Genomic DNA, 14118 nt, shown 5'->3' with positions numbered 1-14118 from the left:
CAGGAAATACAAAATACAATATAGAACTTCCAATCCTTTAATGATTAGATAATTATGGAGTAGATTTTGAAAAGATAACACTTTCCACTCCTGTCTGCCTCCTCCATTTCAATTTTCTGTCAGTCCCTATTTAATTATGAAGATAGAACTAAGTCAAACTGATGTTTGAAAATTTAATGTGCGGCTACATTTATCATGACTGTGATTTGGGTGTTTTCCAGATATAATGCGTCTAATGACTATTTTGAATGGATAAGTTTACAAACAAACAAACAAAAACCCCTCAGTGTTGAAATATAATTGACAGAACCACTTTTAGACAGCATTCCTGTATTCCAGATTTGGTGTAGATTTAGAGAATCTTTATTATAATCCTTAGTTTTCAAAGTGAGGCCCAAAATGACTGTACGTTAACAATTTGCAAAGCTGAGCAGCACATTTAGGTGTAAAACTGCCATTCCACAATGGTTTGGGGCCTTCTGTGTTATAAAAACACATATTGTTTATGGAGGAATGGGATCCTATTTTTTGTGTTGTAGTAAATAAATGTTTTCACTTTGAAGTCAGCGTTTAAAGTTGATGATTCAGGTCATAATAGTTATAAAGAATCATTCACTTTGGAATTTTTGACCAGACTGCATATATGGCATACATAGTAAAATGATAATTATAATTCTAGGAGCATATTTTAACTCTTTTCAGGAACACATGACTAAGCCCTATGATACCAATTATAATTATTCTCAATGTCTTAATAATTATAATTATTTTGGCTCTATATTTCTGTTACATAGAAGCTGTGGCTAAAGATTTCTTAAATAAGAATCTGTCATTAATTAAAAGGATGGATTGGATGGCTAAAATTGTGTGAGACTTGTATGTCTTGGTTCAAAACTTTGTCCACTGCATATCTTACAGTTCTACACCTTTATCAATTTGGGATGTAACTCACAGCTGTACAGTATAGTACTTCTACTGTATCATTGATCTGTTCAATTACTAGGCAATGTTTTATATGGAAGAGCAAAGGAAATTATTTTCCATTTCCTCCCCACAGCCCCCCATCCCCCATGTCAATCTTTTCAGCATGAGTGCCTCTGGATACCGGCATGCTGTAGTAAAAGACAAATTTGGCTTCTGGGCATTTTAATGTAATGTATCACAAAAGCACAATCCATGAAGGGTAATAGTAGACCGATTGCTCCTATGAAGACAAATGCCTCTGCTGGTGAACATATACCACTGAACTTTGCAGAGAGTTCAAGGAAAGTCAACACATACTTGCATTTTTTTTTTTTTTGTCCTGAATGTGATATCAGGGGTACGATTTAACTGGTGCCCCAATGATATGGTAGCATTGTTATAGCCCTTGGAATAAATACCTCTTTTATCCTTTCCTGTTTATTTCTGTTATTGTTTCTAATTTATAAGTTACACTACAACAAAATAATATCCTGGAAAAGTTTTTGATCAAATTGTTCAGTCAAACAAGAGAAATGGCCCGGGGGTTGTGCTATTTTTCAGAGCTGCTTTGTTTAAAGTCTCATAGTTAATTTGCAACAAAAGCAAGTATTTAGAGAATAATTAAAGAAAACGGGGGTGGGGGGGTGGGATTAAAGTAATTGTCATTGCCATTGTTTTTGTTTAAAATTATTTAGGAATAGACTATTCAATAGATGCGTAGGCCTTCTTGAAATAAAAATGTTGTCTTGAACCTTAGAGGAAGAGCAAAGAAGAGATGCAAAGTGACATAATGAGACATTTCAAAAGTGCACCATCGTGCCTCCCATCCCTGTCCTATTGTCCCCATTTAATCATACCTATTTTCTGTATTCTTACTCATGTTTATACTTATACCTATTATTTTGTAAGCGATTGACAAATCAAATCAAATCAAATCAAATCAATAAATAAATAAAACATTGATTTGCAAAGAGCAGTCATTTAAATATGCAGATATGCCTATGTTACCCAGACATACAATTACTCTCTTTCGAAAATAAAATGCAGTGCTTCTAGTGCAGAGTATATACAATTCCTTATGTACCCTCTTTTCAAGATGTATGCAGCTAATGAAATAGATGCAAGGAAACTGTGCTATTATCTTAATTACCATTCTCAATATTAATTTGGAAGTGTATACCTAGCTTAACCTATATCCTTTGGATTGGTTTCCAGCCTAAAGATACTTTATATTCAGGTAGTCCTCAGGTTGCAACAGTAATTGGGACTGGAATTTCCATTGCTAAGTGATGGCATTTGTAAAATGTGATTTTTTTTTCCACCCAACGATTAGCAATGACAATCCCACCAGTGTGCAAATTGGAGAGGGTGGGTGCAGCTTTTGGGAGGCCTCAGAAGCAGCATGAGAAGGAAGCATGCAGTCTGGAGAAACACACACACACACGCACATTTTGGAGAGGGGCATGTACGGCCTTGGGAAGAAGACCTGGTGTGGCCAGCAGCTGCTTCACACAGGGCCAGGATGGGTGCAGTTTGACGGCAGCAAAGACAGTGAAGGTCAGCTGGGGACAGCAGGGCTTGTGGAGTGCAGGGCCATAGGGGGCTTTGTGCTGTGGCACTGGTGTGGGTTGGCTGGCAACAGTGGCGCCATCAGCGATGCTGAGGCTGAAGTAGACTCCCAGGAGCAGGGGCAGCCAACTGAAGGCCTCAGGCCTCTATTTCACCCCCAGCGCTGCTTGTGCCCACCACTGCTAAGGAATGCTGCTAGGCAGGTGCCCGAAGGAGCAGAGATGAGGGAGATTGGTGGGTGAATTGAAGTTCCTCTACCGTTGTAACTATGACAAGTTGCCAAGCATCTGAAATTTGATCAACTGATTGCAGGGGCCCTGCAATGGTGGTAACTTTGAGGACCACATACAAGTACCATTCATTCAGCACTGCCATAACTTCAAATGGTTACTGAACAAATGGTAGTTAAGTGAGCACTATCTGTAGGATAGGATGCTGTAGGATGCTTTCTACTGCTCTGTACTTTGCATTGTTTGAGGCTTTTTTATATCTGTGCATTCACATGTATCAAAACACAATATTTGGCCAAAAAGATTTTCTGCATTTTGCATTCTTTACAATGGAAATCACATACATGTCCTAAATGTCAGACAGGACTTAGCTATATTTATATGCAATAGCAGGTGTCATGTTGAATGAAAAGTATAGTAGTTTATATAAATAAGCGGTATAGGTGATCTTTTTATAACATAGTGCAGAATGTGGAGGCTTAGACATTTATCTTAAATACTGTATAATGACCTGAATTGAACTGGTCTTGAGTTGCCATGAACATGGCTGGTATTTGGGCTTCAAAGTTTGTGTTTCACAAAGCCATACATTCAACAAATGCCTTTCGACAAGATGCTGTGGGATTGGGATTAAAATGCTTCAATTCAACAAAAGTATCATTTTGTTGTAAAAGTATCACTAATCCCTTCATGGCCTTAGTTTTTCTTCTGTTGAAATATTTCCAGTTGAAGTATCAGATCACTGAATCTTTGCCCATTTTTAAAAATTTGGTGTTAATTATATTTCATATTGAACATGAATGGGGACACAAACTGGGTGGGATTCTACCAGTTTGCACCTATTTGCTAGAACCGGTTGTTAACATTCTAAGCAGTTCGGAGAACCCGTTGTTAGAAGAAATTACTGGCCTAATCCTGTAAGGAAGGCAGGAAGGAAACATTCTGGTGTTGCTTACAGAAACTGCCTCTCCGTTAACCCTTATTACATTCTTGGCAGGACTAGACTTCCTGTCTCTGGAACTTCTCTGGAGTTTTTTTCACCTCCTTTGCTGGTACTTTGCTTGTGTGGAGTGACCATTCAAAGTTTCAATGGCATTGAAAAAAGTGACTTATGACCATTTTTCACACTTAACGATTGTTGCAGCATCCCCGCAGTCAAGACAGGCCAGACAAGGAGATGCGTGCCTCAATGTGAGTGATATTGAGTTGGCCGCACCCAGCCAGCACCAAGCCATGTCTACCCAGTCATAGGACCACCAAGCCACGCCCACCACCTAAGCCATGCCCACAGAATTGGTTGTTAAAAATTTGAATCCCACCCCAGGGCACAAAGGAACTGAAATGAATTTGTTGAAGACATAATTTCTTGCTGATGTGTTCCTTGTTTCGGGAATAACTTGTTTACACCGCCTTGTTTTAAAGCAGGGCTTAATATATCTCCTTGCCTCCTAGAATATAGATATCCAAAATCATGTTGGTGACACTCCGTAAGTTACCGGCATGAGTCTTGAGTCTCTAAAAGGGAAGTATTTGCTTCTCAGCACTAATCTACTACTGTGCGTTTAATACTTGCTGTGCTTTGAATAATTATTTGCATGGTAAGCAGTGTTTTTTAATAAGGTAATGCGCACACACAGAGAATTATTGTTTGCTTTGCATTAGTAGAGGGAGGCATTTCATGTGCTTTCTGAGATGGAGACAGAAGAGAAAGCAATTAGCTGAAGTTGATGTTGTCAGAGTCAGCTGAATATCATGACCAGATGTCTCTGCATTGCTGGTTCTTACTCCACAGAGTATTTTTGGACATTGTAGAAAGAACAACAACAGCCTTTAAAGACAACCAGAATCAATAGGATGAAGTCGTATTTAGGTTGGGAATAAATATTCAATTGATTCAATGTGGGATTCAAAGGTTAGTTGTGCTGTTTGGCATGGCTGGCTGCTGCAAATCTTTTGCATGCAGGTTATACTGGCATGATATAATCTTCAAGCTTTATCATAGTTTCAGTATATGTCTGCAGAATTCTCTAGGGAATAACTGAAGGATTTCACACACATACCCTGTAACTTTGTAAAATTAATATTAATGCATACATGCTTTTGAATTATCTGTTTTATCTTGGTGATTTCTAACATTTATTATAATGAGCTTTCCTCATTATAATATGTCCTGGGGACATTCACATTTAGCATGGAGAACATCTCTGAACCCCCCACACTTGCAAACCCCACAGATAAAAGGCTGTGGCAGAGCTCAAAAGAGCATTTGCTTAAAGCTGTAGAGAGCCACAGCCAGTTGGAATGGACTTTAATAAACAAACTCTATGGGATAGTTTAAAGTTAAATTGTTTTAATTGTTTTAATTTGTTTACATCACTTTCATGCATACTTCCTCTGGTGTAGCTCTGGTTGTTTCTATTTGGTAAGACATTTGCATCTGGCATTCATTCTTTTTCTCCATAGTACAAACCGTGCATTGATGTGTGTTGTTCCTCTTATGTTGAACCTGACAGTGTACATAGATTAACAATTGTCGTGCAAACAGCAGAGGGATCTAAGGCAAAGTCTGGTATTCTGACATTCCGTGGTGCTGATTATCTGCAACAGTGCTTCTGTCATGGAGATAGCTGATAGATAGAACAATATATAGAACATCGCATCTTGTGCATACACCCAGTAGGTTAATAGAGGACAGACGGAGAGAGCACTCTGGGTGAATATGACATACTAAATTTTCCTATCCAATGTACAAGTGTCTTAAAAAGACTGTTAATAGAGGACAGACGGAGAGAGCACTCTGGGTGAATATGACATACTAAATTTTCCTATCCAATGTACAAGTGTCTTAAAAAGACTGTGTCTAATGATGGGTGTGCCTAGATTTTGTTTGTTTTAGCCCAATGTGGCATTAACCTAGGAAAATTATGCCTCTAAGTACACTTTTCAAGAAAAAAAGAGAGAGAAGATGTAAATCTGACTTGGGTGAGGCCAGGTGGTAGCAGTGTTCAAATTAGACCGAGTCTTGAGGTTCCAGCAAGTCTGCATTTAATATCTAGGTTCAAGAGTTTGGAGGAGAAAGAAGCCACATGCACAGGCACCAATACAATACGTCTGGATAAAACTGTCACCAAAGTTGTTCCAGCAATAAACTCTGTCTTCTGAATCAGAGTTAAATACTAATAAAACAGGATATATGTAGCTCAGGAATGAAGAGTGGAGTCCTTGGTGTTCTTGAAGCTTGGTTATTTTTCTGCAGACATTCCATGACCTGGCTAGGTAACATTTTCAATGGCTTGCTCATCAACATTGAAGATACTACCTAGCCAGGTCATGAAATGTCCGCATGAAAGCAACCAAGCTAGGAGATTACTGAGGAGTCCATAGATTTAAATGCCAATCAGCAATCCCCAATCCAAGTGCAACTACAGCTAAGTACCCTTGATTCTGCAGTGTTTTCACCCAAAGCCAAAGCAACTCACTTAACTAACACCTGGTTGTTTACCTATTTTCACTGATGTTCCCAAGGAGGCTGGTGGGATCTTGTTTCCAGTTCTAGACCAGATTTTTCTATATCAGGACAAGGGAATTATGGACTATAAATGATATTTCATTAGGATACTAGGTATTAGAATTTGGCTCCATGGTTTCTGGGTTGCCAAATATGTGGCTTGATCATATACTGGTGCCTGATGACAGTTAACTGTCTGTTCATCCAATGTAAGTAATAAAAACCTCCATATAAATAGGAAGAACCTAGACAACTTGCTTGTGTATATACATAAGGTTCCTTGTCATTTCTAGTGTCATGTACACACAGCCTGGTCAAAATATCTTGCCTAAGTCATTATACATATAATTCAGGTTTTCTTAAAGCTGCCAAGGTGCTTCAATGGGATTACACATTGCCTTACTGATATTTTTTATGACCAGTTAGCTTATTTGAGCTATTAGCCCAGTTCTACATGTACATAAATGCTCTTACATTCAGGTCACCAAGAATAGCTTGTTCAATTTTAGTAAAAGAAAGATAAAAATAGTCAACCTAATTCTAATGTTTATAACTGCTGCTTTTAAACATCAATATGCATTAGCCACTTGGCAAATAATCTCTTTATTGTGGGATCAAAATCATGGTTGCAAAGAATCTTTATAAAAGAGGTGAGTGGGGAAGGTAGATGGATGGATGAATGGATAGATAGATAAGATGGATATCTGTCTATTGCTTTCATTAGCACATAATACAGGAGTTGGCCACTATGGCCCCTTTACAACCTGTGGACCTCAACTCCCAGCATTCCTGAGCCATGTGGCTGGCTCAGGAATTCTGGGAGTTGAAGTCCCCAGGTCATAACGGGGCCATTGCTTGCCTTCCCCTGACTTAATAGCACTAACAACCACAACTATTTTTAAAAAATAAAAATCAAGATTTAATTGCCTGATGTTTCCCCAAACATCCCCAAATGTTTTTCAAATATTGGGCAAACATGTTCATTGATTACTTGCAACATAAGTCAAATTTTCATTTGCTATAAGGATACTGATTGCTATTTATCACTAGATTACAGTCTGATAGTCTTGCAGATACCACAAGGCTGAAAAGATTCATGTGAGGCAGCAAATTACATAGCCTGCTTTCTAGATAGCATTTTTCCTATGTCAGGCACTTTGATTCAGGAATCAGCTGACAGCCACAAGACGTGGAGAGGCCGTAGCAAAGCCGGTGCTGATTTTCCAGTAGTTCAGAAAAACCAAAATATCAGGTAACCCTTGAAAATCTAGCATGAGGACATTTGTTATCTTTTTAAAAAGATTCAGATTCCCTTTTAATTTTTATTCCAGTTGAAATGCTAATACCATATGCAGGTATCTAATGTACAGGAGGATACAATAAAATAGTCATTTCTTTAGCAACATTCATTTAGCAGTTGTAAAAAGGTTTCACTCTGTGTATATCAGTGATCTACTGACTTCCAAGGGAGATTGAGTGGAAAGAGGCCGAAGCATGTCCAAAGCTGTTTGTTGTGGCCTCAGAATAATCTCCCAACAGTAGCTAAATAATCAAATATATGTTGGTGATAAAATGCTTTATTACTTACATTCTACTAATACAATTAAAAGGTTAACTTCATACTGCCTTATAAGTAGGACTGTACTGTAGAGAATTGGGCTTCAAAAAACTGGAAGACCACTAGATGGCGGTATGTCTTCCTACTGTAGAATAACCGCTACTTGGGGTAAATGTCTATGGAGATTCTCAGTCATCCAAGTCATGGTTGTCCTAAAGCTGCTTTTTCAAAAGGCAACTGGGCTTTTAAACTGTTTTTCCTTGAAGACTTTTCACTTCTTATCTAAAAGGTTTCTTCACACTCTGCTCTTATTGGGCTGTTCAGGAGCTTCTTAGATGAGAAGTGAAATGTCTTCAAGAAAAAACTAAGTCCATTTGCCCTTTGAAAAAGCATTTTTGGGATCACCACTTGTGATAGTATGTACCACAAGGAAAGGAACTGATATGAAAGAAAATACCATTAGTATAAAACTTTATTCTGGGATGGTGGCAGAGGAATATTAGGGTGTGTTTTAGTCTCTCCCATACAAAGCTTGAAGAAATTACATAACTTCTGACTAAATAATATTTTTCTCTAAAATTAAAAAAAACACAGCATTGCTTGCTCTATGTTTCTGTGAATTCTCTATATCATCATCATCCCATCTATTGTGGTAAAAATCAACCATAAATGGAGAATTTTCTTCCCATACAAATAAATATCAGTTTCAGAGGTGAGATTTTTTTTTCCCCCTGAACTTCAGCTGGGGAAGAAAAACACTTTACTTTCTACACTTGCTCTTTTCCCAGTAATTCAAGTTGAACCTGTTTGCATTTTCAAACCTTTGTGTGTCCAGATACAAAGACACAGTTTTAAGAAGTTCCATCCTTATTATGAAGCTTCCATTCATACTAGTAACCAAATGTTGCAGTGGAAAGTGCAATTGGCATTTCAGCTATTCTGTTTTAAAGCTGCTTTTATTTTATGGATCAACTCAACCCTATCCCAGTTGTAGGTTAGCATTCCCCTGCCTTGGAGCATGCTCTCCTCTCATTGGGCTTTGCCCCATCCCCAGACATGAGATTCTAATAAAGATTGCAATTTTGTATTCTTGCACATCTCAGTGCCTTCCAAGTCTGCTGGTATGTTTCTCTTGGACATAGACGGTACCAATTTTGCTATATGAGCAACAGCATTCTCTCCATTAAAAATGGGACAATACATATATCGCAATTCTGTGGAGTCCCTTCCTTTGAGATCAGCAAACTGCCCAGGCAACTACTTTAAGAGTGATAGCTAAACTTCCTAAATATATGCATGATTACACAGTGCAACAAAGCATGAGCTGAGCTTCTGCTGTGACTCAGCTTGAGTAATCATTTGTTAAGCAAATGGGTGGTGCAGTTCAACCCCCTTGAAATGCTGAAAAATGTTTCTCACAACGCCAAGAGGCTGGAGAGCAACATTCTACGCTTGCAAATTGAGGCTGTGATGGCATGTGGCTTTTTGCTTATTCTTATTGAGGCTCTTTCAGTTGTTACTCTCTCTCCACAACTCTTTAAAGTGACAGTGGCAGCATTGCTTTTGTCCTGTGATGCCAAATGTGTCTTCCTTAAATTTGGGGAATCAGTGGTTTTTAAGAAAAAAGGGATGAGATCCAGCTGGATTTCTGCAAGTTCTCTTTTAGAAACTGTTCTGATATTGAATTTAGCAGCTGGAAGAGTAAAGTGTACAATAGGCCGGAACACAGTTGTGGCTGAAATAATAGAAAACACAGTTGTAGTTGATTTGAGGCAATCTACACTATGATTGGTTGCAGTAAATATAAAGGGGGAGTTTCCCTTTTTCCCCTCCATTTTTTCCTGTAAGTTTAATTCACCTCATGATATTCTTGTGTTCCTGATTATCTTATGTTATTATGTTTTTCTGGATGATGACAAAGACTGCTACTGCTGCACAATTCCATGACAGAAACCTAGTAGACAAAAACCTGGGCTAGCAGCAACCCCACAGCAACCTTTAGGACTAGCTTCACTGGTGATAGAGAATCTGAGAGGTGGAACTCAATCCAGTTGGAAGGCCTGAGGGCAGAGAGGGCTGCACTAGAACTTCATTGAGCTACAGTTGTGAAACCACATTACACTATATTTATTCACAAACCTTTAAATTTAGTTCTGCTGTTCCTGTTCAACCATCTACAGTGGCTGCCAATTCCACTATCAGAAAATGAAATCAACTTATTAGGTTAGGGATGCATAAGCTGAGGTTTAAGGGCTAACATGGGTGCATAACACATGACCTTTCAGATATTGCTGAATTGCAATTCTTTCATCCTCTGTTATTGTCCACACAAAAAGAAAGACTGTTGAGAGTTGTAATTCAGCAGTATATACATGATCGGAAATAGTGCAGCCGTGCCAAAAGCTTTGGATACTGCTCCCAAAGCTTCTCCAAATATGCCAGTCACCAAATTGTGCATTTTAAAAAGATAGAATGGAAAAATTAATTACCTGGGAAGTAATCAGTTCTTAATCTTAGTTAAATGTTAATTAAGTTAAATAATGTGTTTATCCCGACCCATTCATTTTTGGGATAACAATCCTCAGCATGCCACTGAAAAGTCTTGAGTTAGTTGGAAGTCTCTACTAATCCATAAGTACAGTTTGCAAATTGTAATTCTTCATGTGCCAAGTGATCTATTAGTGTCATATATGAATTTAGCTACTGTCAGGGAAGAAGTTGTTATAATGATAAATCCATGGAAGTATAATAATCCATTTGTTTAATAAGTAATTCACAATGGGCAAATAAAGAATTTAAAAAAATTGAATTCCAAATTGTTAACAATAACAGATAATCAGAGTTGGAAGGGATCTTATAGGTCATCTAGTCCAACCCTCCCTGCCCAAGCGGGACACCCTACACCATTTCTGACAAATGGCAATCCAATCTCTTCTTGAAAGTCTCAAGTGATGGCACTCCCACAACTTCCGAGAATTATTTTCCTTGAGATAACTCATGCAACAATCTCAACATTTTCAATAGTATTGTTTTGTCATTTTAGATTATTATCCAGTATATGATCTAATTTTAGGCCATAAAGGTGGGAAATGAAAGGAATTCTGTTAAGCTCAGATTTCCTTTATAAATGATACAGCTGAGTATGAGGCATTATATGTTAATATAAAATTTAAAGAAAATTCAGATATAAAATGAAGAGTTGTAAGCATCAATATAGGATAATGTCTGCTCGCAAAATTTCCCTTTTGCCAACTGAGACCCTTCAAATTCGTCTTAATTGTAAGTGAAACAATTAACAAACAAAAAAGGGGAGAAAGTTTGTCGTGCCCTCCTGAAATTGTTTTTAATTTTTTTTTTCTTTGTAGCTTATCTTGATTTCTAGTTTTGTACTTTGTACCACAGCATATTCTAAATTCACCTGTGTTTGTCTTTTCTTTAATATCTAATAGGGATTGGGAAGAATGTCATTTGTGATAGAACAGCCACTCCCCTGGATGCCTTTCGGATGATGACAGCTGCCCACTATTATCCCAAACTTATGAGCATCATGGGCAACGTTCTCCGTTTCCTGCCTGCCTTTGTGAAGATGAAGCAGCTGATCCAAGAGGGCTATGTGGGAGAACTGCTTGTGTGTGAGGTACAGGTTCACAGTGGAAGCCTGCTGGGGAAGAAATATAACTGGAGCTGCGATGATCTAATGGGAGGTGGAGGGTTGCATTCGGTTGGTACCTACATCATTGATCTCCTGACTTTCCTCACCAGTCAGAAAGCAGTGAAAGTTCATGGACTTCTTAAGACCTTTGTGAAACAGACCGACCACATTAAGGGAATACGGCAAATTACGAGTGATGACTTCTGTACATTTCAGATGGTCTTAGAAGGTGGGGTGTGCTGCACGGTTACTCTTAATTTCAACATGCCGGGAGAATTTAAACAAGATATCATAGTGATTGGATCAAGTGGGCGACTAATTGCAGTCGGCACTGATTTGTATGGACAAAGCAATAACTCTCCACAGAAAGAGCTCCTCTTGAAGGATTCTGCCCCAGTCAGCAATGCCTTGTTACCTGAGAAGGCCTTCAGCGACATCCCATCTCCGTACCTCCGGGGCACCATAAAGATGGTACAAGCAGTCAGGGAGGCATTTGAAGATCAAGATGACCGACGAACCTGGGACGGACGGCCACTCACAATGGCTGCCACTTTTGACGATTGTCTCTATGCTTTGTGTGTGGTGGACACCATTAAGAGATCCAACCAGTTGGGTGAATGGCAGAACATTGTGATTATGACTGAAGAACCAGAACTGAGTCCTGCTTACTTGATCAGTGAGGCCATGCGGCGGAGCAGGATGTCTCTGTACTGCTAGATTTTTGTCTTGACTTGGGGGGTGGGTGGGTGGGAGGAAGTGGATCGATTCAGCTTTTTCCTGACAGAAATATGACTACACATCTCAGGCCTGGAAAAGGGAAACAGTTCAAGGAAACAATATTTGTTGCTAAAGCCACATTGCCTAGATGGTGCTGAAATAGTAGATGCATTGGAAATGCCCTCGTAACACATAGTAGTTGCAGATCCTTAAGAAGGAAAAATGTGTGTTAGCTTTTTACCAAATAATAGGAAGGTAAAATGTAATCAGTTTGCAATCTGTTGGAGCATGGCTGATTCAGTTGTGTTTACTGTTTTTTTTTAAAAAAAAGGTTCTGGAAGGTGCAGTTGGGCATTACAGAAAAACAAAAACAAAAAACCAGGCCCTAAAGATGCTTGAATCAGAAGCCTATGTGTATTGCACAGACTTACCGATAGTTTCTAAGAGCTCCACTGATAAAAGCATGCTACTCTGTTCTTAGTTGGTTAAATAACCCATTGCATTAGTTAAAGGATACAATAAGAACATTTGGCATGAAGATGTTATCTGATGTCAAAAGAATTCGATAGGTTGATTTTCATGGCTAATTTAAATAATGTTTTTGGATTTTTTTTCCCCTTTTCTATGGAATAAAACTTGAACAAGTAGATTCCCCTCCCCCAATTCATATTCATAGTATGTTCCACTTCAGGTTTCAGGCCGTAGGTCCAGTAAGCTTTGATTCAAAGCACAACAATCTATATAAAAATAGGGTCGAGCAAAAATTAGTTTTAGGATAGCTACATCATGTTTGATTAGCTTGGATTCATGATAAATTCCAGGGTGATATTTTTTGCTTAGTTTCAGAGCAAAACCAAGCATAACTCCTATGATATCTTAAAATGTTTACTTTAGCATAAATTTTCATGGACTGGGCCTTTTTTGGTTAGAGACATGAAATCTGACAAAGTGGATTTAGTTGCAAAATGATATACTGTAATATGTTACTTAGTTCTCAAGCAATTACAAGATCACTAGTTCCTAATTTGGAATTATATCTTTAAGTCTCAAACTAGGGAAACTAGAGAGATAATCAGCAAAACATAGCTTTGAGCCAAATCTCATGTGTTTTGGGCAAAACCTGCACAAAGTAAAACACGATGCCAGTAAGGAAAGCCCCACCTCAGAGAAAAAATAATTTAACTAAGGTGAGATGAGATGTGGTGACTGATCATTTTTGTATGAGTTAGACAGTTTGTTCTTGTTGTGGAAGCATATCTGTGATCATAATTGGTGTGCCTGGCAGTTTTATTGCAATAATGTTTGATTGTCCAATCAGTATCATAATGACAACAGGAGAGCCTTTCGTCCTGTTGCTCCCAAACAGATTGTTTTCGGGGATCTTCATTATGAAAACTCCCAATGAATTGTTCATGTTTCTTTTCTTTCACTTTGAAAAATTCAAATAAATATTGGAGGTATTACTTGGGACTGTAGGTTTCATAGTACTTTATCCCTAGAACTGAAATTATCCTGCAGGGAATTAATGCATGTTTCCTTGGAGCAAAAGTTGCCAGCGCTCACTAGACTAAAAAAGCCATTTGGTCCATAACTACCTACAAGCCCTAGACCAGGGTGTCCAACCTTGGCAACTTTAAGACTTGGGGACTTCAACTCCCAGAATTCCTCAGCCAGCTTTGCTGGCTGAGGAATTCTGGGAGTTGAAGTCCCCAAGTCTTAAAGTTGCCAAGGTTGGACACCCTTGCCTTAAAAGAAACGCGCAATTTTGCTTCCCGCTGAACCCACAGCGGGGAGTGATGGACGGCCGTTGATAAACAGAGGAACCGTGTTGCCCCCTTAAGATTCTCGTCCCTTTCTGAACAGCCTCAGCCGGGCGCTCCTCCACTCCTCCAAAGCTGGCTGAGGAATTCTGGGAGTTGAA

At 38.7% G+C, this 14118-nt stretch overlaps 1 protein-coding gene across 1 annotated transcript in view; it reads left to right on the top strand.

Moving 5' to 3' along the window:
- Nucleotides 1-13660, top strand: part of GFOD1 (Gfo/Idh/MocA-like oxidoreductase domain containing 1) — a 47004-nt gene extending 33344 nt beyond the window's left edge. The window contains exon 2 of the mRNA XM_026699592.2: nucleotides 11278-13660. Within this exon, the coding sequence (XP_026555377.1) occupies nucleotides 11278-12197 (920 nt within the window). The 3' untranslated portion in view covers nucleotides 12198-13660. The remainder of the gene's footprint in view (nucleotides 1-11277) is intronic.
- Nucleotides 13661-14118: the final 458 nt, after the last annotated feature.

Source organism: Pseudonaja textilis, chromosome 3 (assembly GCF_049901715.1).
Source record: "Pseudonaja textilis isolate UNSWEBS1 chromosome 3, rPseTex1.2, whole genome shotgun sequence".
Classification (NCBI taxonomy): domain Eukaryota; kingdom Metazoa; phylum Chordata; class Lepidosauria; order Squamata; family Elapidae; genus Pseudonaja; species Pseudonaja textilis.
The sequence above is the reverse complement of the archived record's forward strand: the minus strand, read 5'-3'. Positions and strand labels throughout refer to the sequence as shown.